The 27,094-nt window shown below is 26.1% G+C and overlaps 2 protein-coding genes across 4 annotated transcripts in view; one reads left to right on the top strand and one right to left on the bottom strand.

Annotated features, from left to right (window-relative positions):
• The window catches only part of LOC135931495 (uncharacterized), a 142,650-nt gene that overhangs the window by 100,225 nt on the left and 15,331 nt on the right, over nucleotides 1-27,094 (bottom strand). For all 3 annotated transcript variants that reach the window (XM_065468648.1, XM_065468649.1, XM_065468650.1), the window contains exon 2: nucleotides 9,158-9,272. In XM_065468648.1, the coding sequence (XP_065324720.1) occupies nucleotides 9,158-9,272 (115 nt within the window). The remainder of the gene's footprint in view (nucleotides 1-9,157; nucleotides 9,273-27,094) is intronic.
• On the top strand, nucleotides 23,008-24,241 carry LOC135931982 (uncharacterized). The gene is made up of 2 exons (XM_065469301.1): nucleotides 23,008-24,072; nucleotides 24,117-24,241. Exon 1 carries the CDS (start codon nucleotides 23,157-23,159, stop codon nucleotides 24,069-24,071), a length of 915 nt encoding a protein of 304 aa, XP_065325373.1. The 5' UTR covers nucleotides 23,008-23,156; the 3' UTR covers nucleotide 24,072; nucleotides 24,117-24,241.

Genomic DNA, 27,094 nt, shown 5'->3' with positions numbered 1-27,094 from the left:
AGTCCGGTTGTTATTTTTTTTTTAAAATACGCTGAACAATTAATTAGAAGTAGTGTTAAAATTATGAAAATGTTTCTTTCTTTATCAGTTCCTATTAGTGCTTTGCTTTAACTAGTAGAGTAGGCAGTTTAAAAAAACTATGAGCAACTAAGCTAGCCTTACGTCAATTTTTTAGAAAATCTAATCAATATTTAATACTTTGTGAGTTATTTTAATCTGCACGGCCCGGCCCGAATTTCTTTAAAATATATTATATATTAATTTACTTAGATAATAATGGTAATTTAAAATATGTGGTTTTAAAATATATAGCCCGGCGTGTGTATTTAAAAAAATTAAAATTTTAGGCTGGGCCCGGGTATATTTAAAAAAATTAAATATGGCCCGGTCCGTGTACCCGGGCCGGGTTTAAGGCTGGGCCTGTAGGTCTCTGATCTAATTTATTGCACGTTTTTAATTTCCCTGATAAATCTGATTTTTCCAAATCTATTCCTAAGAGAATCTACTCTGAGAATTTCATATGATTTTGCTAAAATAAAATTGTATTTAACAATTTATAATGAAAATCCATATATAAAAAGGTAAACAAAATTAAGATAGTTGTTATTATTTTTTACATTTTAAATCATTAACAATTGCGATAAATTTTAAATATGATTTTGCCGGAAATACATTCCAATATGTGTAGAATACCCACCCTATAAATTTCAGAAGATTTTATATTGAACTTCTGAAGAAATTTTAATTTACATTAAAATTATTTTGACAAATTATGAAAAAATTAATATAAATTAAGGTTTCTTCTTCATATTCACTGCCAGAAATTTATAAGTAGCATTATTAGCCTAAAAATCGGCTAAACCTAATTAGGCTTAGCCGAAAGATAGCCTAGCACTAATTAGACAAAAAGTAGGGACTGGGAGCTCGGCTAATAGCACGTCAGGGTATGCAAAAATAAGCCTAGCCTTAATTATTATATATTCATATTTATTAAAATTATTTTATATATATTTTATGTAACAATATATTAATAAAGGACAATTTGCCGAGCTCCTTAGCAGATGACTAATTATTTTTCGCTTATTTTTATGCTAAGTTGTTTTTGAATTTTCTAAAATTAACAGATTACTCAAAATTCTACACTTATTGGAATGTTTTTCTGCCAAAATCAGATTTTTAAATTTAATAAAACTCACTCAATTAATGATTTTAAATGCATATAATAACAAAAAATAAAACAATACCCATCAAACCAAAATTAAGTTTAGTTAAAAGATCACTAGAATACTATCTAATATTCATAGGGTAGGCACCAGGGCTGGCTGGATCAATTTCTGTCGAAATCATAGGTTCAAAAATAATTATACCTTGGGGGGTGGGGTGCTTTTTAATAAAAAAAATTTCCTGATTAAAGCAATATTTCTATTTCCCAGCATTCATGACCTACGCTTCCTGAGAAAGATATCTTACTTTGCTATTATATTTTTTTATAGGGCCTTATAGAAAGTGGAATCATAGATTATAAGTTCTCTTCAGCTTATTTAATTAATATAATATCCGTCTATGCTTGTTTTTAAAACTTTTGTTTTAAATCTTTATATAAAACCTCTTTTAGTCATGCACATTTAAAAAACATGAAGGCATAGAAAATGTAAAAAAGAAATATTTTCCGCTTTTCTATTTTTTAGGGTTGTACATCTACTCCTTAAAGTAAACAACATTGTTTTGCGAGAACAAAGATTGCCCTCACAAAGTAAATATTTTATTCCATGAAATTTTCTCATCTTCAGAACAAAACGATGATAGTAATGCACAATCACTATTATCGACACTCTAATAAAATTTAAGGAATTCGCCAGATTAATAAAATATAGTAACAATTGAAATGGAAATATACCATAATTTGTTCATTCAATTTTAGCTTAACTTATTTAATATGTTTCTATATCCATTTATAAAATTTTTGTTTTTAATCGCATAACTAGAAAAAAGACCCATCAGGAATCAAGAACCTAACAAGAATCAATAGGAAATCATTATTATATAGTTTTCCCAATTCCTGAGTCACAATAATCGCAATTTCATCATCATAGATTAAATGAATTAAGCTCTAAGATGTGTAGCCATTCAATTCTACAATCTACCTATGATGCTCAATATTGTTTCATGTCTTATTGTGATAAACTTTGGATTTGTCTTTTTGATAAAGTAATAAGAATACTTTATACAAATTTATTATCAAAAAATGCTTATCACAATACTAAACCCTCACTAATTAAAATAAATGATTTTCCAGGACTAATTATCTGTTTGGCTCAATGTTTTAAATAAGACTTTTCTTAGCACCTTGCAAATTTAATTTATTTCAGCAAAAGATCCTTCAAAAATCTTTATTAATTTTTAAATTTTAGGTCTTCCTGTCCCAAATTTAATTGAAAAATATAACAACGCAATTTAAACAAACAATTAATATAAAAATAATTTCTTTACTCTATCATAGATAAATCTATTTTATTGCTTAGAATTTTTTTATATATTTAGAGTTAAAAAAATTACATGCCTTAGCCCTATTTTCAAAAAAAAATGTTTAATTTAATTTCCAGGTTCAACCAAGTCTGTCTAAAGGCCGATAAATATAAAATTGTAATTTTCATCAAATTCCATTCTTGATATTGCAACTGATGTAATTCATTTAAGATAATGCATTCGCGATCATACACTTGCGATAAAGCATTCGCGTTAATGCATTCGCTATAATAAATACGCTTTCACATTTTCGCAATAATGTATTCGCGATAATTCCTTCGCGATAAAGCTTTTGCTGCAATTCATTCGCGATAATGCTTTCGCTATAATGCTTTCGCTATAATGTATTCGCTATAATACATTCGTGATAACACTTTCGCGGTATTACATTAGCGCCAATGCATTCGCTTTAATATTTTCGCTGTATTATATTCGCTATTATGCATTCACGGTAATGCATCCGAAATATTATATTCGCGGTAATGCATTAGCTATAATAATATTTCGCGTTAATCGACATTCGCTGTAATGCATTCGCGATAATATATTTCGCGCTAAAATTTTCGCGGTATATATATATATAACCCTTATTTCTGCTAAAAAAATAACCATGTATTTTAAACAAAGCGGCATGAATCAATTTTTAGAGAAAACATTACAGCAAAATATTGAAACAAGATGTAATTCGTAACTATAAATGTTGAATCTATTTATAACCAATATGATGATATCGTCAAATTTTATCATCCAAGGGAAATATTAATAAAATGGAAAACTTGGAGAAAACTATTTTAAAAAAATTGATTGATATTTTACATCCTTTTGATAAAGCTACTAAAGAACTAGAAGGAGATAGTAATCCTACCTTATATAATACCGCTATGCTTTAATAACAATCTTCTTAAATGATCTTTTTTAACAAAACAATGAAATAAAACAAATAAAAAAAACAATTTAAAATTTTTTATCTAAATTTGAAATCGATATTTTGCATAAAATAGAGACATTTTTATGCCCCAAATATAAAAAATTAAGAATGTTATCATCCATGGAAAGATTATAAGTAGAGAACTCAGTCAAGAATATAATTAATCCTGAAGGATATTGTGAATCTTCAATTACTATATAAGGCGTTTCTCAAATTATGGAATCTCCTAAAAGATCTAAAGGTGCATTAATTTATAAATTGTTAAAATTGTTCTATCTATTTTATTTTTATATATCAGATAATGAATATGAAGGATGGGAAGACAATGAGGAGGAATATCAAAAAAAGGAAACAGATGAGCTTGAAGTTTATATGAATTTGAATATAAAAGATAATATAGATCCGAAAAAAGATATATTAAAATGGTGGAGTAAAAATAAAATTATCCAAAACAAAATTGGCTAGAAAGATTCAAACAATTCCTGCAACGTCCACAGCTTCAGGGCGAACTTTTCAAAGACTGGAAGTCTATTAGATGAAATAGATTGAAACCAGAAAAGTCGATACTTTAATATTTTTAATTGATAATTATTAAAATGCTGATTTATAGTTGTGTAATTTAATATTATAATTATTATTTGTTTAGTTTAAAATTATTTTTGATAATATTTAAATCAGGGATGTGAACCCTTCGACAAAAAAAAGGTCCGGGTTCGGGTCCTGTAATAAATTTAAAAAGGACCCGGGTCCAGGGTTCGGGTTCAGGGAACATAAAAATAATGACTAAAAAAAGACTTTTTTTTCATTCATTTTTTTATTTTTATTATACTTCAATATATACACATTCATAATTCAAAATGAAATAATTTATATTTTAAATATTTTATTCAATCGAACAATCATGATATCTTCTAAAATATCTTCCTTCAGATTACCTCGTAAATTGGACAATATATATTTCAACGAAGAAAATCCTCGTTCTACGCTTACCTAAAATAGAGTCATTTTTATAATACATAAATTATTGTACTTATGTCGCTGGCACAGCCATGACGATTCTAGACAAGGTATATAATTCTGGATATATAGAAGAATTTTCTTCCCAGAATTTTAAAATATTTCCATCTTTATTTATTCTCTTTACTTCGGAGAACTTTTCTAATAAAGATACAATAGGTATTTTTTGCTCCTTTCTATCTAACGATAATTTGATTTTTTACTCTCTATCTAATAGTAAAATTTCCAGATCATCAATATTGCTTTCATTATCATTGTTCTCGCCACAATCAGTAGATATTGTAGTAGCCTCCAATATATTGTTAATAATAGAGTTTTGGGTATGCCATAAATCCTCAAGATGGTCTATAGCCATTTGTTTTTGTTCAATACTTAATAAAACTTGATATCGAGGGTCTAAATATATTGAAGAATATACAACACTATTTTGTAAATATTGTTGCTCTCTAATTTTCATATTTCCTAATATTTCATATGAAAAAAAATTTGTAAATCTTTCTAACTCTAATCGACATCTTATCCATATGCCATAAAAATCCGATAAACATAACTGTTCTGCTTGCAATCTTAATGTAGTTATTTTTAAAGGAACCAACACACTAGTAAGGTCTTTTATTTGATTCCAATCATCTTCCGACCAAATGACTTCACATGCTCCTATAATAAAATCATTACAGAAATCTTTCAAACTTATTAATCGCTCTAGCATCATACAAATAGAGGACCAACGTGTTGTGCAATCTAATATTGCCATTTGCCTTTTCATCGATTTTAATATTCTTACAATTGTGGGAGTTCTTAAATATTTTACAACATCCCTTGCTTTATCAATTATAGTTTTAAATTGATTATTTCTTAAGGAATCATTAATAGCCAATTGTAACCTATGGGCTGCACATCTGATACAGTATATTTTTGTGGAGAAATCTTTTATTATTTCCTGTAAATCAATTTGACTTATTTCCTCATAATTATCATCATCATCATCTATATCATCCATTTCTTCCAGTGAACATTCATTTAATAATTTGATTGATTTTACGAGATTAGCACCGTTGTCTGTAGTAATTGTAAAAACGTTTCTAATAGGAATATTAAATTTATTTAATGTTTCTAGTATCATTCTTTTTATATTTTCAGAAGTTGAACTCTCCTTAATCTCCTTCATAGCTTCTTAATATTATATTATCTCCTTTTATATACTGTATATTTATTCCTAGAATATCCTAATCTTTGGGCGAAATCAATTTTTAATGAAATTAATTTGTTTTTTGTTTCATTTATTATTTTTGCTTGTATTTTTTTCGATTCATTAACCACTAAGTCCTTAATTTTAAAGCGATTAATTGATGTTCCAATTGCTTTGCTAATAGGGTCAATAATTTTTTTTAAACCCGAATCCTCAATAATATTCAAAGGTTTTCCATTTACTGTAACAAGTTCAACTAAAGCATTCATAAATAACTCTTCATACATTTGAATATGAATGCTTTTTTTTAAGCAAAATTTTTCAATATTATTTTCATTCTTCTTTAAAATACGTAGGCTTCTTAACAATGTCTTCTTCCAAAAATTTGGTTTTTCTATTTAAATATTCCTCAAAGATTATAGAATGATGTCTTTTTAAATGTCTTTCCAGGTTAGTATTGTGTGAACCTTTTATCATTATGTGGCAGGTTTTGCACTCAGAATCCCTTAGTTGTATTATAATACTCTGACAAAATATCTATTACTTTCATACTAAAAAAACAATTTAATTTGTTTAAAACTTAAAAGTATAGACACATAGAAATATTTTTTTTATTAAGGCTGCATCCAAAATCTTAAAAATATAAATAAATTTTGAAGAAAAAAATTACATAATCTATTTTTAATGTAAAAATAAAATAGTGTTCAATTTCATTTTACATGAAATTTTTATAAAAAATTAGTAAGTACAATTTTTCTTAATGCTTTTAATTTTTTTAAATGTACTACCCATAGACTTTTATACTAATATATTTTAGTGTCAAAATAATTAAGGAAAGCATAAGAGTGCACAACCTTTGGTGCAAAAATGACTTAAAAATTAGATATTCTAAAGAAAATAGGAAAATTTGGGAGGAAAAAGAAAAAACAAAACTTGAATTATGATCTAATGAAAAAAAAATTTTAACTGTAAAGGCTAAATTTAATAAATTATAATCTGGTAAAAATAAAAAATTATAATTTAAAAGATGATGGAAAATTATATTATTTCTATCACAATTTTATTTAACTCAAATATAATAATTTTTTATATATATTTTATGGAAAGATTATCTTTCAAAATAGGATTATTGATTTTCCCAACTATTTATAAAATATTGATATAATTATTTACAACATAGTATATATTAATTAAGTATATAAAAAATCTAAATATAACTATTATCAAATAATAGGTTCTTAATAACTGAAAGGTAATATAAAATAATAAATACAATTAAATATTTATAATCATATCAAGCATTTTGAATTTTTTAATTTTTTAAAGCTTAAATGTGTCCAAAGTGTTTTGTTATTAATTTGTGAAAATTTTAAGATTTTTTCAAAACATTTTGGATGCAGCATAAATAAAATAATATGATATATTTACAATTTTGATTAATTTAAATTTAATTCTCAAAAAATCATAATCTTAATAGCACAATAAACACTTAATAAAATTTTATAAAACAAGTAAACAAAGTTATTATATAAGATATAATTATAAAATATTATTACTTGCAGTAAAAAAAAATTCCAAATATTTCACTTTCAAATCAAAATACTCAAAGTATTCCTAATAAGAGCAAATAAATTATCACAATTAAAATATTATTACTTACACTATAAAATAATTTATGGTATATCTCTAAATAAAATGAAATGAAGTCCAGGAAGAAAAACGCTAATATATAATAAATGATTCCACGAAAAAAATTAATAAAATTATAAAAATTTTATATTATTTTTTAAAAATAATATTTTTACATTTTTTTTTAAAAAAAAACTTTATGTTAGAAATTTTTTTATAGTACTCTGAACCCTTGAACCTTCCACTTTTTAAAAGGGTCCGGGTCCGGGTTCGGCCAAAATATGAGGGTTCAGGGTCCGGGTTCACATCCCTGATTTAAATACTAAATAAATTGTCTATTGAGATAACAAAATGTTATATAAAAAAATAAACTAAAAGCTAATAGTAAAAAAACAAAAAAAAAATTAATATCTATCGAGCGGACAAATAAAAAAAATTCGAGTTTGGGCCGGGAAAACTTTTTTTAAAAAATTAGGGCCGATGCTGATCACTAGTAAATATATTACATAAAAACAATAGCACTACTTTTATTTAAATGCATAAAATAATAAAATATTTTAGTTATAAATATATTACAATTAATGATTTATCAAATATTTCTTATGAATTTTTACAATTGACTAATGATTAAAATTCCATATCTCCTAAACCTGAGCTCGGTCCCACTTAATTTTGCATATTTATTAATTTATTCATTAAAAAATTTGAGAAAAATAAAAAATATAGATTATATTTTATGATAATTTGAGGTTTTCTATTTCCGGTTTTTGACATTTAGAATTTTTTAACAATATTTAACATTATATAACTTTAAGGATCTATCATTAGGCTTTAAAATTTAAATGACGCTTCTAGCTCAATTATATCCAAAGATATTTAAAATTAAATGGAGAGAGCATTTTGCATGCCCCATTTTTCGACATTTAGGACCCCATATTTCAGCCTCCGTTTGGAGTTGGAAGCTAAATTTTATTTTTTTTCTTAGTAGGGGGTCGAATTGAAACTCATGCTAATTTATCATGGAATTCACCTTATATATCGTTTAAATAAGAATCTTGATGAATCTTTTTATAATTAAATATCGCCAAAACTTATTCATTATATAATAATCAATAATATAAATATCTATAGCATAATTTTAAGTTATTTAATATGAAAATATTTTGTAATCTCTACTTTCAAACTATATTTTCATCTCTTCCTATCTCGTTATCAAAGCTTAATTATTTTATTTATAAATTTTAAATAAGATTTTACGAAGTCGTGTGTTAGTCTTGGCTTCGAAATATTTGATTTCAAAGGATATTGGCTAAGTTTAAGACCATTAAGGCATTCTTAGAAGAACTTAAGGCAATAATCCAGGATATCATCCTAAGCTCCAACAAAGGTCTATTATATACTTTACAAATCAAATATGGTCCAGAATAAAGCGATATTTTATTTCAAAAATTTTTAATGGTATATCCTTCAACAAAGGATAGTATATTTATTTTGCCGGACTTTAGAAATATCAATTATTTGTTATTCATATGTATTAAATGTAAATCTTAACAGGTTAGCAAACCCTGATATGTTTATGTTTTGAAGCCAAAACCCTTCATGAATTAACTAGGGCTTTCCTTTTAAAATAGATATACCTTTATTATGTAATTTAGAATATTTAAATATAATTGACCTAAATAATTTTTTGGCAAAGATCTGATTACTACAGAGAACACTGATTAAGAAGGTATGAGGATTAAATCGCTACTTTTTTATCTTTAATTTTGCAATCTTATAAAATTTTTATTGAGTAGAAGAATCATAAAACATGCAAGATAGAAGAAAATATAGAAGATAAAGAAAAAATTAAATTATTAATATTTTACGAGGTTGATATTGAAGATAAGATATTGCGATGTTCCAATCGTTTTTTTAACAACTTTTTCTCATCAGATAATTTTAAATTTTCATGCATGGAGTGAGTTGTATCGACTAAGTATTCTATAAAATGTTATTTTGATAATAAAAATATATCAACAAAATTTTCTTTATTATTAATTTTTAAGCCCAGCCTAAAATATTTTTAAATTTAGGCCTAGGAACTGAATCATAGGACTCTATTGGATTTTGATTTTACAATTTGGAACAGGGCTTAAAAAAGATTCCGGTTCTGAATATTTTTCAAAAGGTTTTTGGTTACGGTTGCTGAAATAAAGTCAAGCTACGGGTAGTAACAAAATACCTTTAAATAAAGTTAATGCTAGGTTACTAACATAACGATCTATTTTGAAATACATTTTGAAGTAATTTGAATGACAAAATACATTTTATAAAGCAATTATTTTAAAATATTTATTTTTTCGCTAACCACTTTAATAGTTGGCTAATTTTTTATCCTTTTTATTCATTCATTTTAATCAATTAATAAATTTTCACGATCCGTAAAAATTTTTACCCATTACCTTCGATATCTGATAGCAACTTAGAGAAAGGATATGAGAAAGTTTCAATTGTGAATATAATTTGAATTTTTTGGCCACAAATATCACCATAATTAAGATAAAGAGTGCCTAATTCAGAGGTTAGCGCTAAAATGAAACCGATAAGCAGGGTTTGGACCTGTTTGGGGTTAAAAACTTAAAATTGTTTGATTATTTTGCAAACATGAACCAAACATGAATTTTTGAACAACCATAAAATCGAAGTACTTTGGGTCCAGAGTGGGATTAAATTTTTAGATAAAATTTCTGCATTAAAAAATTTTTTAATTTACCCCCCTCTAAGGTCTAGAACTTTATGGTCAAGTCCCTCCCCAATTCTAATAACCAATAATAATAAATCGAATGCTAACTATTTTATAATTCCCTACTTTTTAATCTAATATCAGCCAAAAAAACGAATAGCATAGTACAATATTATTTATATGATCATTGTTTTAAGATCGATATTTTTTAAATATACAGCAACTAATGACATATTTCTTCGTTTTAATACAATCCTTCGATCCTGTCAAAAGGTGGTTCTTTTTCAGGGTTAATTAATAAATCAAATAGATTTCATTTGCCTAAAAATATTTGGAAAATTGGTCAGTAAAAGTAGCTAGTTTATAAATTTAATACCTTTGAAATACATTCTATATTATAATATATATAATACTCCGAAAAATGATATATTTTTGCATTAAATTGTAAAAATTATAAATATTTGAATCAGTTGAATTATTTTAACCTAACCTTAATTGTATTCTCAAATACTAATATATTTACAATTATCAGATAATTTTATAATTTAAATATTTTCAACAAATTTTAAAACAAATTTTTCAATTTATATATAATTTTAGTGTTATGTTACTTAACTTAATGCATGTATTTTGAGTGAAATTTTAACTGTAATTTTTCATTAAATGTAGCATATTTGCTTTTATTCATCAATGGGCAAAATCTGCAAAAAGAGTCAGAAATATTTAATTTATATGAAGAGTGTCCAATATTGTGAGTTGTCCAAAATATAGGATCGGGACCAATATTAGTTATTTTTGAGAAAAACAACTTGTTTCCTTGATAAAAAGTTTTGGGTAATCGGTAAGTATTACAAAACCTTTAATAATAGCTTGAAATGAACAATGCCTCTCATTCCATGAGAGAAGTGAAAATTTCAAACTATATTTTTTTCTCTAGTCTAAAACAAAAGTGTTTAAAAAATATGATTTATTAGTCGTGATGCAAAGAAAAGTGCTTTATTTAAACCCCAAAGGTTTTATAATACTCATCTACCATCCAAAACGTGTTATCTGGTCTAAAACTGTTATTTACAATTGATTTTTCATCGTGGAGTAAAAAAAATTATCACTATCGACTTTAAATAATTTCCTAAAGGTTTATAATAGTAGTCTACTGCTATAACTATTTATCCTGTCAAAAACAGACTTGGGTTAAATATTATATAGGAAAATAAAAACAAAAACTATTTATGATTTTTTTCTTCTTACAAACTATTGTGTGGATCATTTTTTATGTTAAATTGTGAAGTCATTCATTTTTGGTGATAAATATTTTTTTTGATTATTTTGCGCAATCATTCTTTTAATATATTATTATTATGATTATTTAAAAGGATTTATATAAAAAATTTTATTTTTAGAATATAGATATTATTATTAATCAATATATATTTATTTTTATAATAGATGAGAGAAAAAAAATAAATAATCCAATATATATAATCGCCGTAATCAAGAAATGAACATTTTCGTAACCTTTATGTTAATTTTTATTATTGGTATCAACTTTCCTATCATCTTAATGTTAAATAAATCGAAGGAGACTATATACATCTAATGTTAAATAATGAGATTCGAACCACTGACTTAACGTTCGATAATATATGAAATTATATCATGATAAAGTGATTTAAATATATCAATATTTATCTTTTTTATTGGAAGCTCCCTTCAAAATTATTATCGGTTTGCCAGGTTTGAGAAAATTTTTTTTAAATTATAATGGGTAGGGCTGATCTTGGAAAATATTTATATAATATTTTTTTTATTGGAAGCTGAAAAAAATTTCTAAATTATTATCGGTTGGCCAGATTTTAGAAAAATTTTTTAAAATTATAATGGATAGGGCTGGGCTTGGAAAATATTTTTATAAATTATATTGGGCTACGCTTGGGGAAAATTTTTCAAATTATTATCAGCTTGGACGCTTGGAAATTTTTTATTATTAACTATAGATCAGATACTGACCTAAAACAAATAAACCAAGGCAAAAACAGATTTTGATTGTATTTTTAAATTCATTAGGATTTTTTAAATATTTTATTCCAGTTCTCAATTACCAAAATTATTATGATTTTTGGTTGGAGTGGAGAAATTTTTTCAAAATTATTATGACCTTGGACCTTGCTTGGGAATTTTTACAATATTAAATAATAGGCATAGATGATTAGTAATATTTTAGCAAATAATATTTGTTGTAGATGTGAAAAGATTTGAATAAAAGAAATTAAAAAAGGAGAGAAGAACGTATATATATTTTGAATAATTAAATTGTTAAGCTCCGTGAAGTTGGCCGAACGATTGGAAGCACTAACGATGAATCATATGTCATTTTTTAGTGCTTCGTTAGTGCTTGTTAGTGCTTCAATCCGTATAGTAGCCGAATTTAAGGGAAAAAAGTTATAGGCAAAAATAAAAATTTGTGCCAACTTCATGCTTAAAAGTCGATTGGAAGCACTAACGATGAAACTTATATCATTCTTTAGTGCTTCGTTAGTAGAGGTTAGCTTCAATCCATTTTGAAGCCGAATTTATGAATAAAAAGTTATTCCCGAAAAAAACAAAAATAAACAAATATTGGCGACGTGTCAAAACAAAAACTAGAGTAGTACTTAACATCCGGTTTTCGCCATTATTTAGCGCTTAATTAATGTATTTAAATTCAATTATTAATTTAGTTAACCGCCATATGGAAAAAAAGTTATTAGCTAAATAAAAATTATGACGTCACGATTTAAGCGTGAAGTTGGCCGAACTTTTGGAAGCATTAACGATGAAACTTATATCATTCTTTAGTGCTTCGGTAGTAGAGGTTAGTGCTTCAATCAGTTCCGTAGCCGAATTTAAGAATAAAAAGTTATTCACGAAAAAAACAAAAATAAACAAATAATGGGCGACGGCCAAAACAAAAACTATAGGAGTACTAAACATCCGGTTTTCGCCATTATTTAGTGCTTAATTAGTGTATTTAAATTCCGTTATTAATTTACTTAACCGCCTTATAAAAAAAAAGTTATAAGCTAAATAAAAACTATGACGTCACGATTTAGGCGTGAAGTTGGCCGAACTTTTGGAAGCAGTAACGATGAAACTTATATCATTCTTTAGTGCCTCGTTAGTAGATTTTAGTGCTTCAATCAGTTCCGTAACCGAATTTAAGAATAAAAAGTTATTCACGAAAAAAACAAAAATAAACAAATAATGGCGACGTGCCAAAACAAAAACTATAGGAGTACTATACATCCGGTTTTCGCCATTATTTAGTGCTTAATTAGTATATTTAAATTCCGTAATTTATTTTGTTAACCGTCATATGAAAAAATTGTAACACGCTAAAGAAATTTTTAGAGGTCAAATTTCAGCTAGAAAATTATGAAAGCACTGAAGATGAAACTTATATCATTTTTTAGTGCTTCGTTAGTAGAGGTTAGTGCTTTAATCAGTTTTGTAGCCGAATTTAGAATAAAAAGTTATTCACGAAAAAAAAAATAAACAAATAATGGCGACGTACCAAAACAAAAACTATAGGAGTACTAAACATCCGGTTTTCGCCATTATTAGTGCTTAATTAGTGTATTTAAATTCCGTTTTTAATTTGGTTAACCGTCTTTATAAAAAATTGTAATAGGCTAAAGAAATGTTTAGAGGTCAAATTATGGCCAGAAAATTATGAAAGCACTAACGATGAAATTTATATCCTTCTTTAGGGCTTCCTTAGTAGAGGTTAGTGGTTCAATCACTTTTGTAGCCGAATTTAAGAATAAAAAGTTATTTGCGAAAAAAAACAAATAATGTCGACGTGCAAAAACAAAAACTATAGTACTACTAAACATCCTGTTTTCGCCATTATTTAGTGCTTAATTAGCAAATTTGAATACCGTAATTAATTTGGTTAACCGTCTTTATAAAAAATTGTAATATGCTAAAGAAATGTTTAGGATGTCAAATTTTGGCCAGAAATTTTTGAAAGCACTAACAATGAAATTTATATAATTCTTTAGAGCTTCCTTAGTAGAGGTTAGTGCTTCAATCAGTTTAATAGCCTAATTTAAAATAAAAAAGTTATTAACAAAATACAAAAAATCTATCAGCGACAAACATTTTATTTTCACCATTATTTAGTATTTATTTTGTAAAATTTAAACCCTAATTAGTTTGATTAAAAACCCCAAGTAATTAAAAAATGCATATTGTAACCAAGTCACAAAATATTATTTCCACTACTGTCTAAATGGGTCCATTGAACCCCATTCTTGTGTAATAATTATATAATTTTTATTATTTTATTGTAACAACTTCATTTTTTCTCCAGCATCTATTATTCTGAGGTGTCATATGGTTAAAAACATTCTCAGAAATTTTTTATTCTTAATTCAAATTGTTCTTTTTACATAGTTTTATTTTATTCGAAAAAATTACGTATATATTTATTTCTATCATAAATTTTAGTTAGATTAAGATCACAATATTATAAAGTACCCGTCGAACCGTGCTCAGACCTAATTTTTTTAAAATAAATCGGGTTCAGGCCTAATATTTTTTAAAAAAGGGCCGGGTAGGGTTGGGCCTAGAAATTTTTTTAAATATATCTAAATTTATCAATTATATTTATTTATAGAAACTAGACAACATATAACATATGTCTTTTATTTTGAGTAATTTTAAAAATTATTTTCTATATTTAAATAAATTCGGGGATGACCGGGCTGGGTAGGTAAATTTTTTTAAAAAAATTTCTGATTGGGGCCAGACCGGCAAAACTTTTTTAAAAAAATTTCGGACCGCGCCGGGCTTGAAAAATTAGGCCCGATGCAGATCACTAATACTTATGTAGGAATTCTGAGAGTTCCTGATTCGATAAATTACTGACATATTAATCCTTCAAATTTTCTGACACCTTTCTCGACGCCTAAGAAAACTTTAGACCAAAACATTAAAAAATTATATTTGATTCATAAATTTGACGTTCTCTTTATTAAAAAATTATATCAAAATCAAAATGTTTTTTACAATAATTATGGAAAGTTATTTAACTATATAAGAATGTTTCACATTATGGAAATGTGTTACATACTATAAAAATTTACAAGTAATCAAAATTTTTTGAGTAATATAAAAAATTAACCACAGAATTCCCCACATGTGATTAATAAATCAACACTCCGCTGTAAACCATATAATAAATAAAAGCCTAACAGCTGCACACATTACAAACAATCTTGAACCATAAGTAGATGGTTTAAGACCTGATGGTATGACAGCCATACCTTGGGCCCTCGGCAAATCACTCATTGGGACTACACGTGTGTCTCATTATTCCCTTCAAACATAAATTTCAATTTAATAACACAGGCAGAAATTAAAAAGACAAACAAATACAAAAATTTTAAAAACTTCATATTCACTCCAGTAGTGACTTCTACTAACGGACATTTTTTGCATTCAACATTTATGTTTTTAAAAAATCTGCGTAATAAAATACGACTTTTCACAAATGAACCAAGAGAATTCCTTTTTATTCGACAAAAAATTAAAATAGAAATTTTTAGACACAATTATGGTTCATTTTTGAGGACTCAATTATAGAATTTTATTTTTAATTATATAATTATAAATTATAATTTTTTAATTAGGTTTTATTACATATTTTATAATTTTATATATTTTCATAATCCTTAGTGTATTACAATTTTTTATAAAGACAGTTAACCAAATTAATTACGGAATTCAAATTTACTAATTGAGCACTAAATAATGGCAAAACCGGATGTTTATTACTACTATAGTTTTTGTTTTGGCACGTCGCCATTATTTGTTTATTTTTGTTTTTTTCGCAAAAATCTTTTTACTCTTAAATTCGGCTACAAAAGTGATTGAACTAACCTCTACTAAGGAAGCCCTAAAGAAGTGTATAAATTTCATCTTTAGTGCTTTCATATTTTTCTAGCCATAATTTGACCTCTAAACATTTCTTTAGCGTATTACAATTTTTTATAAAGATGGTTAACCAAATTAATTACGGAATTCAAATTTGCTAATTAAGCATTAAATAATGGCGAAAACCGGATGTTTAGTACTACTATAGTTTTTGTTTTGGCACGTCGCCATTATTTGTTTTTTCGCAAATAACTTTTTATTCTTAAATTCGGCTACAAAAGTAATTGAACCACTAACCTCTACTAAGGAAGCCTTAAAGAAGGATATAAATTTTATCGTTAGTGCTTTCATAATTTTCTGGCCATAATTTGACCTCTAAACATTTCTTTAGCGTATTACAATTTTTTATAAAGACGGTTAACCAAATAAATTACGGAATTCAAATTTGCTAATTAAGCACTAAATAATGGCGAAAACCGGATGTTTAGTACTACTATAGTTTTTGTTTTGCACGTCGCCATTATTTGTTTTTTTCGCAAATAACTTTTTATTCTTAAATTCGGCTAAAAATGTAATTGAACCACTAACCTCTACTAAGGAAGCCCTAAAGAAGGATATAAATTTCATCGTTAGTGCTTTCATAATTTTATAGCCTAAATTTGACCTCTAAACATTTCTTTAGCGTATTACAATATTTTATAAAGACGGTTAACCAAATAAATTACGGAATTCAAATTTGCTAATTAAGCACTAAATAATGGCGAAAACCGGATGTTTAGTACTACTATAGTTTTTGTTTTTGCACGTCGCCATTATTTGTTTTTTTCGCAAATAACTTTTTATTCTTAAATTCGGCTAAAAATGTAATTGAACCACTAACCTCTACTAAGGAAGCCCTAAAGAAGGATATAAATTTCATCGTTAGTGCTTTTATAATTTTATAGCCGAAATTTGACCTCTAAAAATTTCTTTAGCATTTTACAATTTTTTCTTATGACGGTTAACAAAATTAATAACGGAATTTAAATATACTAATTAAGCACTAAATAATGGCGAAAACCGGATGTTTAGTACTCCTATGGTTTTTGTTTTGGCACGTCGCCATTATTTGTTTATTTTTGTTTTTTTCATGAATAACTTTTTATTCTTAAATTCGGCTACAAAACTGATTAAAGCACTAACCTCTACTAACGAAGCACTCAAGAATGATATAAGTTTCATCGTTAGTGCTTTCATAATTTTCTAGCCGAAATTTGACTTCTAAAAATTTCTTTAGCGTGTTACAATATTTTAATGACGGTTAACAAAATAAATTACGGAATTTAAATATACTAATTAAGCACTAAATAATGGTGAAAACCGGATGTATAGTACTCCTATAGTTTTTGTTTTGGCACATCGCCATTATTTGTTTATTTTTATTTTTTTTGCTAATAACTTTTTATTCTTAAATTCGGCTACAAAACTGATTAAAGCACTAACCTCTACTAACGAAGCACTAAAAAATGATATAAGTTTCATCGTTAGTGCTTTCATAATTTTCTAGCTGAAATTTGACCTCTAAAAATTTCTTTAGCATTTTACAATTTTTTCATATAACGGTTAACAAAATTAATAACGGAATTTAAATACACTAATTAAGCACTAAATAATGGCGAAAACAGGATGTTTAGTACTCCTATAGTTTTTGTTTTGGCACGTCGCCATTATATGTTTTTTTTTGTTTTTTTCGTGAATAACTTTTTATTCTTAAATTCGGCTACGGAACTGATTGAAGTACTAACCTCTACTAACGAAGCACTCAAGAATGATATAAGTTTCATCGTTAGTGCTTTATCGGCCAACTTCACGCCTAAATCGTGACGTCATAGTTTTTATTTAGTTTATAACTTTTTTTTATAAGGCGGTTAAGTAAATTAATAACGGAATTTAAATACACTAATTAAGCCCTAAATAATGGCGAAAACCGGATGTTTAGTACTCCTATAGTTTTTGTTTTGGCACGTCGCCATTATTTGTTTATTTTTGTTTTTTTCGTGCTTTTTATTCTTAAATTCAGCTACGGAACTGATTGAAGCACTAACCTCTACTAACCTAGCACTAAAGAATGATATAAGTTTCATCGTTAGTGCTTCATCGGCCAACTTCACGCCTAAATCGTGACGTCATAGTTTTTATTTAGCTAATAACTTTTTTTCCATATGGCGGTTAACTAAATTAATAATGGAATTTAAATACATTAATTAAGCACTAAATAATGGCGAAAACCGGATGTTTAGTACTACTCTAGTTTTTGTTTTGGCACGTCGCCAATATTTGTTTATTTTTGTTTTTTTCGCCAATAACTTTTTGTTCATAAATTCGGCTACATGGATTGAAACACTAACCTCTACTAACGAAGCACTAAAGAATGATATAAGTTTCATCGTTAGTGCTTCCAATCGACTTTTAAGCGTGAAGTTGGCACAAATTTTTATTTTTGCCTATAACTTTTTACCCTTAAATTCGGCAACTATACGGATTGAAGCACTAATAAGCACTAACGAAGCACTAAAAAATGACATATGATTCATCGTTAGTGCTTCCAAATGTTCGGTCAACTTCACGGAGCTGAATTGTTAATGTTATTTTTATGTATTATGAAAATATTTATTGAAAAGTTAATTTTTTTATATATTATGATATTCTTTGAAAGTTTATTTTTATATAGTATGATAATTGTTTATATATCTGATATTCTAATTTTTGCGGATATAAAAAGAAAGATTTTATAAAAATTATTATTAGTTTTTTTTAAATTAAATAAAGATATTTTGGTAAATTAGTTGATTTTTACTGATTAAATTATTTTAAATAAAGATATTTTGTAAATAAATTATTTTAAATAAAGATATTTTGTGAATTAGTTGATTTAAAATATTTTGACTGATTAAACAATTTGATTTAAAATTTATTCGGCATACTTTTTATATTTTAAAATAATAATATTGATATGGGTATCAAGTAAAAGCTTTAAATACATTTTGACTAAAAACATAGCATTTAAACTTCCTTTTAATGATTGGACCTGATCTGAAGGTGGGAGGGGGTTATAAAGAATAAAAATTGGATATTATTTTCAAATAACAGGTAAAACTATCATAAGAGTAAGGAGAAAATTCTCATTCCCCGTCATTTTTGACGGACTCAGCAATGCTGACTAACGGGAGCTCTGGTACTCTTAGTCTTAGTTATATATTTTCCATTTTGCCCTTCAAGAAAGACGGGTCATCATACTTTTCTCCCTTATTCGATGATAGATGAATCAGAAATTAAGAATATCTTAAAGGTGTGATTCACAAATTTACCTCTTTTCGCCTAAATTTTAATATTTTTATAAAATATATTAATAAAGTATATTTTGTACCATATACACAAACTAATTACCCCTCAACTTTCTAATCATTCATAGAGATATTACAATCTTTGATTCCCCACCATTTATTATTCCCCGTTATTTGCGAAAGGCAGTCCCCTATCATATAAATATAAAATAAAGAAAATATATATAAAACAAAAAAGATTTAATCAATATATTCCATGAAAAAATAAGAATTATACTATAAAATTAACCCTAATACATACAAAATATGGGAATATTATTTTAAATGATTTCTTTATTAAAAGTAGATTATCTGAGGTTATTAAATGAATGAAATAATAATTATGAACAAAAAATTTTATAAATTAACTTGAAGAATAATGTATTCAAACTCAGAGAACGAGTAATTCTTTTAAATTTTAAAGTGGAGTTGATTTCCAATAAAATCATATAATTCCCGGCAACAGGCCATGTAAAATTGGGCCGTAGTCCCGCTTAAGGGGTTTGGGGCAAAGCCCTCTAACTAGCCTATTTAAAAAGGTCCAATGGAGCCTTTATCCTCTCAGTGCGCCACTGATTAAACCTCTAAATAATCAATATCGATAGGAGATAAAATATTGATATCTTTCTTAAATCAAATTTAAATTCGCATAATTTTTATTTACCACTATTTTTTTCTTAATAAAAACAATGGAATAAACAATAGAAAAATAAAAATTAACAAATTTTGTGGTTAAACATTAAGCATTTTTATTTTATAAGTGGCGCCTCACACCTTTTTATCGGAGTTATGAAGATTAAGTACGAGAAAGGAAAATTAGTTCAAAATTATATAAAAAATATGAATAAAAATAAAAATATTTATAAAATCGGTATCGGTTAAATTTATAAAAAAAAGTATAGGCCGATCCTATATTTTTGTCTAGTATAGGCGCCGATCCGATACCAATATCTTCATGGATTCATGCTATCTTTAAAAAATATGAAGTTCATAATTAATTTAATAAAATTAAGGCATTTGTTGCCAGATAACTATTTATAAGGATTTTCGGGGGTGGCATTTATTTTATAAGAATTCGTAGCTTATTTTTTTAATTTTATGTAATTTTAAATGTATAGAATGTAGTGCTGTGAAGTAACGTCAAAAAATTAACATCGTTACTAAAGACGTTACTTTTTTGAAGAAAAGGAACGCCATTCGTTACCTTCTTCTAGAGGTAACAAGTAACTGTAACGCGTTTCTTTTTTTGAGTAACGGTAAAGCAAAATGTTACTCGTTACTTTATATGTAGCGGTAAAGCAAAACGTTACTAGTTACTTTATATTTTTTCTTAAAAAATATCAATAAAAATAAAACACAATTATAAAATTACTTTTATTTATTTTTTAATTCTTAATATAAATAATCTAAGCCGAATTTTAATTCATATCAACCACTTCCTTCATATTTATTTTAAATTTTCGTTGTTATATTTTCTGTCGAAATTAATATTCAATCAAAATTCAAAGTAAATGTTAATAATATTATTATTCTTATAATTTATTTTAAGAATATTGTGTCCATAGTACTTACTTCTTTAGATGAAGATGATTTAACCCTTCCTTGGCCCCAATTTGAAATATATTTAAACCATTAAAGAAAATTAATGGTACCAAGTCTATACTTTGAAAATATAAACCTCAATGTCCAGCTTTAAAACTTAAAAAAGCATTTGAAGGTAAAAAGATAAATTTATATCATTATTTTAAACATTACTTAATAATATTCTTCCATAATATTTTGAAAAGCTTAATCATGGAATTAAAATATAAGTAAGGCTATGTCGATATTAAATATCGGATTGGATCGGCACCGATATTTGGCGTTTTCTAAATCGGATCGGGCCGATGCCTGTAAAAACCAATCCGATCTTTTTACTTTTTTTTATTTTATGTTATGTATATTTATTTTACATTATAATATTTTCTAAATAATTTTTTTTTCAACAATGCAAATGCACAACACCCTCTATATTTTATTATTTTTTAAAATAGATTTATAGTATTTTAAAAGTTTCTTTTATTAAGGCTGTGTCCAAAGTATCAAAAAAATTTAATCGCGCAATTCGCGCAAATCTAGCGAAAAAAAAAATATAAGCCATTTTTAATGGAAAATTAAAATGTTGACCTAAATGATTTTTTCAAATTTCTATAAATACCAAAAAATGATTTAGGCCAAAATTTTAATTTTCCATTAAAAATGGCTTATATTTTTTTTTCGCTAGATTTGCGCAAATTGCGCGATTAAATTTTTTTGATACTTTGGACACAGCCTAAAATAGAAAGGAACACCCAAAATTTTAATTATTTTAAATCTTTTTAAATAATAACGCCAATTTTATTATTTATACTTTAAATAAAAGAATATTTATAAATATGGTATCTGAATTATGGAAATATTTTACAAAAGACAAGATAATTTTGCAAAATGTATCTGGGGAATCACCTAACTTTACCTTCAGTACGGCAGGGGTAGATACTCCATATCGTAGAAGCTTATTGCCATAGAGGCTCTCGTATTTATTTAAAAAAATCTAATATATTATAATTTTATATATTAAATGCAATTTTATATTTCATACCAACATGGATATATAATAAAATATATGTTTTTTAAATTATAGTCTTAATTGTAGAAATAAAAAAATTAAATTAAATACATATGATTTTTTGCAAAAAAATATTGATTTCTTAATTACATTTGGTTCAAAGGGGGGTGGTGAAAAATCAATATAAATATCGATCAGTATCAGTATCTGATCTGTTTTGAAGCAATATCGGATCCGATCGGTGAAAAATATATGGATCGGCACAGCCCTAAATATAAGCAATTAATTTATACTATAGTATTGGGCTGGGAACCAACATTAAAAACTTAAGATTAACAAAATATTTGTTTTGGTTCAAAGTATTATATTGAGTTTTTTATAACTTCTATTCTTGTTTTAGTATTGCTATCGGTTTGACTATAATGGTTAATAAACTAAAAGAATAAAAAATAGTGATTTTAAAAAACTTTGTTTAAATAATATATTTGTCGTATTGGGATATGGAATCATGTGGGATTCGTGGGGATTCAAGATCTTGAATCCCCACGTTTTATTCGGGATCTTTTTTTTAAATATTTAAAAAATATTCCGAATCTCCATGAAAAAAAAAATAATATAATTACTTTTTCTTCTCTTTTTTGCACTTTATAATTAAAAGGCTAAAATAAGGGATTTAAAAAGAAAAAGAGAATTTTAAAAAAAGTAAATACAGGGTAAGTTATTATAATAAAAACAGAAAGTTAAAAGAATGAAACAATATGTCTTTATTTTTACATAATACTTAAAAAATAAATGACGATTCATTAATATATAACTAAACAAACACTACAAAAATACATATGGTAAAATTTTAATGTAATTTTTTTGCATATTACTATACTTTAATTTTTTTTTAAAATACAGTTTAATATTTTTTTTAAATGTTTAATATACGACAAATTTTATATAGTAACACAAATAATACAAATTCATATACATCAAATCCTGATCCATTTTATTCTAATTCACAAATGTTTAATATACGACAAATTTTATATAGTAGTAACACAAATTATACAAATTCATTTACATCAAATCCTGATCCTGTTTATTCTAATTTACCTAATATATCTGCTACAAATAATTTCCATATTATAAATTCTCCCTCTTTAAGTGGTAATTCTATTATTGATCCAGCAAATTTAATCTCGGCATTTCCGAGAAGGAAATATAAAAACTGGAATAATGAAAAAATAGATATAGCAAAAAAATTATTATCTGTACCTGAGAAGGAGCAAATGAAAATGAAAGATATCGCTAAGTATTTAGATATGTCTTTATCGTCTATTAATAAATTAAGACGCGAAACATTTCCCGAAATCATCAGAGACCCTTTAAAAGATTATGTGATTGGAAAGCGAGGCAGGAAAAAAAAAGACACATTCAATATGGAAAGAAAAATTATGGAACTTTTAATGGCGAACAATACATTAACTATTAAAGGTATTATAGAAAATTTACCTCCAGGATTTCCTAGAAATGAAGGAACTATAAGGAAATATATTAAAAAAATAGGATGGTCCAAAAAACGTGCAGGAAAGGAACCTGACAGGAGGAACACACCGGGCACAGTCAATATACGACAAATTTATTGTATAAAAATATTGAATATTGCCAGAGAAAAAATATTTTTCTTAGACGAGACAGGCATAAATTTACATGTTGTACCTGTTTACGCCTGGGCACCATACAACGTTAAGCCAACTGTTAAAGTCTCACCATCTAAGGGTAAAAATTTAAGTATATTGTGTACTATGGGAATCGACGGTGTGATACTTTATCGCATCATCGAGGGAGCTTATAATAGCCTACTATTTCGAGAATATATGATAGAACTAATTAATATCATACCAAGTAATGCAGTTATTGTTATGGACAATGCATCGATCCATAAAAGTCACCTCATTGATAGTTTTAAAGAGCGAATAGAATATTTGCCACCCTATTCGCCGCAACTAAATCCAATAGAGATTTTTTGGGGTATTAAAAACAAATATAGGTCAATCAATCCCCGACCAAATACAAGAAACGAAATCGTTCATAATGTAACATCAATTCTGAATGAATTTACTATTCCTTATGACTTTTCAAGTTATTATAATAAGATGCATCAATATTTGGAAAGTGGCTATCGAGGACAACCATTGGATTAAGGTAAATTTATAAAAATATAATTTAAATTTAAATATATTTTAAAGGAATAAAGAAAATCGGAATACATAAAGAAAAAACGAAAATCAAATGATCCAATTTTTTATATTTTAATGCATTTTTTAAATCTGTTTTGTCATATATTATATATTTGATCGTCATTTATTTTTTGAGTATTATGTAAAAATAAAAAAACATGGTTAAATCTTTTTAATTTTTTGCTTTTATTATATTAATTTACCCTGTAGTATAAAATTAAGGCATATAATAAATGAAAAGGGATGAGGTTAAGACATTTTTGTTTTAAAAAATATTAAAATATATTACTTTTTCTTCTCTTTTTTTGTGGCATCATATAATTAAAAGGCCAAAATAAGGGATTTAAAAAGAGAATTTAAAAAAAAGTAAATAGTATAAAATTAAGGCATATAATGAATGAAAAGGGATGAGGTTAAAACTTTTTTGTTTTAAAAAATATTAAAAAATTCGAATTATTGCAACAATTATTCAATGCAATATGGCATTTCGTTGAACATTTAAGCAGGGACCCGAACCGTTATTTATAACGGTTCAGTTTGGTTACGGTTCAGTATATAAAAAATTATAATGGTTACGTTTTGGTTACGGTTCTTGAGAAGAAATTTATGGTTCAGCTAATTATAAAGGTTTATAAAGGTTCATTATGGTTAGAAATTTTTTTTTATTGAAGCAACACCATTATTTTTATTCTATAAATTATATATAAAAAAAATATATAAGATTCAAAATAACTCATTTTAAATATATTATTTGAACTTATAAGTAATATATTTTCAAGTATAAATGGATTCCTTTTTGTTCGTTGTGACGATAACACAAATTTTAGCCCCGAAAAAGCCCTTTCCACAGTAACTTGTGTTGCGGGAACCGCCAGTACTATAAGAGCACGTTTATATAATTCTGGATATTCAAATTATTTCCATTTCTAAAATATAAAAACTGAACCGGTTTAACCATTTTTTATAAAGGTTCTTTTTACTCAGAGTTGTTAAGAAGCGGCGCTACATTTTTCCAAAAACACCTGGCCCCTCCTTTTTAAAATTGGGGAGCGGGACCGGGAGCTAGCTCCTTTTAGGGCTGGTGTGGAGGAGCGACGCTCCACCGCTTCTTTAAATTTAATGTATAAATTAAATTATTTTTTAAATATTAATAATATTTATTAATTAAAATTCAATAATTATCCATTATTAAATGTTTAGCCGAGTATTATATTGGTTTTTCATCTAATCATTTTAAATATTAAACATCAAGTTTTCCTTTTTATATTGAAAATTTATTGGAAAATCTTGTAAGTCATATTAATATTCATTTTATAGATAAATAATAAAAAATAGTTTTAGATATTATGGATTGATCATAGATGAAGAAATCGAATTTCCATTTCCATCATTTTAAACTTCTAAAAGATGTTGATCCAAATGATCAAACAAATTTAAGGGCAAAATGTCTTTTGTGTATAAATAAAACTATTTGATATTCAAAAGTGAGCAGCTTCAATCTAAAAAGCATCTAAAAGTAAAATATCTTTCCTTTAAATACAAATTGATTTGGAAGATTTTTTTGAATTCCATGAAATTGATCATTAGGAAGATAATATATTGGACTATTTTTTAAAATACCAAAATTAATATTTTTGATAAATTCCCTGAATTAAAAAATATCTTTATTAAATACAATACCTCGCTTCCCTCTAGTGCTACTGTGGAGTGCCTATTTAGTATTGCAAAACGGTATTAGGGGAGAGGCGTGGATGTTTGTTAGATTCTAATTTAGAAAATTTATTACTTTTAAAATCTAATAAAAGGTTATAAATATTTTGATAGATCATTTAATATAAATAAAGCTTTTTGATAAAAAAAAATATCATTTTGTTCTGTATAACTTCTAAAAAATGAAAATCAAAGGAGCGGTTATGGAGTGGCACTCCATTACTTGGAGCGGGAGCTAGCTCCTTTTAAAAATGTAGTAGCGGGAGCGGGAGCTAGCTACTTTTGAGAAGGTAGGAGCGGTAGCGGGAGCTAGCTAATTTTAAAAAGGAGCGTTAACAAATCTGTTTTTACTCTTTCAAAAAATAATTATATCGGTTAGGTTACAGTTATGGTTCAGATTAGTGTTGTTAATCGACTAAATTTAGTCGACTAACAGAGGGCTAACTAATAGTTTTAGTCCGACTAAAAACTTTAGCGACCAAATTAGTCGATTTAGTCGACTAAAAACGACTAATTAGTCGACTAAAAACGACTAATTTAGTCGACTAAAACGACTAATTTAGTCGACTAATCAGAGAAGATAAACAAAAAGAAGTAAAGTGAGAATTTGTCATTAAAATAACTATATGAGTTATATATAAGTTATTTTTAATATATTTTTTTTTGAATTTCTTTTTCTTTGAAGGAACAGGTTAAAATTTTAAATCGTTATTTTTGAACTTTTTTAAAATTATTTTAAAGCAAGGTATAAATATATATTGTAAACATGTTATAATAAAATTTCAGTGAAGATGTACCATAGAAAAGTGACAATTGTCATAATCGTCATTTATAGGTTTTTTTGAAATTTTTTGAAGCAAATGGGTAAAAATATATATTGTAAACATGTTAAAATAAAATTTAAGCGAAGATGTACCATAGAAAAGTGACAATTGTCATAATTGTCATTTATAGGTTTTATTGAAATTTTTTGAAGCAAATGGGTAAAAATATATATTGTAAACATGTTATATTAAAATTTCAGTGAAGATATACCATAGATAAGTGACAATTCTCATAATCATTATTTTTTTAACTTTTTTGAAGTAACAGAGTAAAATAAATTGTAAACATGTTAATTTAAAATTTAAATGAGGATGTGACATGACAATTAATATAATCGTTAATTTTAAGATCTTTAAAATAATTGCTGAAACAAGCTGGGTTTTAGCCTACGCCCTTCCATCTAATTTTAAAAGTGCTGACCGATTTAAAAATTTAAACTTTTATTAGTTATT

The sequence above is a fragment of the Gordionus sp. m RMFG-2023 genome, chromosome 1, assembly GCF_954871325.1.
Source record: "Gordionus sp. m RMFG-2023 chromosome 1, tfGorSpeb1-WG-v2, whole genome shotgun sequence".
NCBI classification, from domain to species: domain Eukaryota; kingdom Metazoa; phylum Nematomorpha; class Gordioida; order Chordodea; family Parachordodidae; genus Gordionus; species Gordionus sp. m RMFG-2023.
Note: the sequence above shows the minus strand (reverse complement) of the source record. Positions and strands in the feature narration are given on the sequence as shown.

Bases quoted from the DNA above. Each gene is read 5' to 3' on its own strand.
- LOC135931982 (XM_065469301.1), top strand. From the start codon at position 23,157: ATGAAAATGAAAGATATCGCTAAGTATTTAGATATGTCTTTATCGTCT.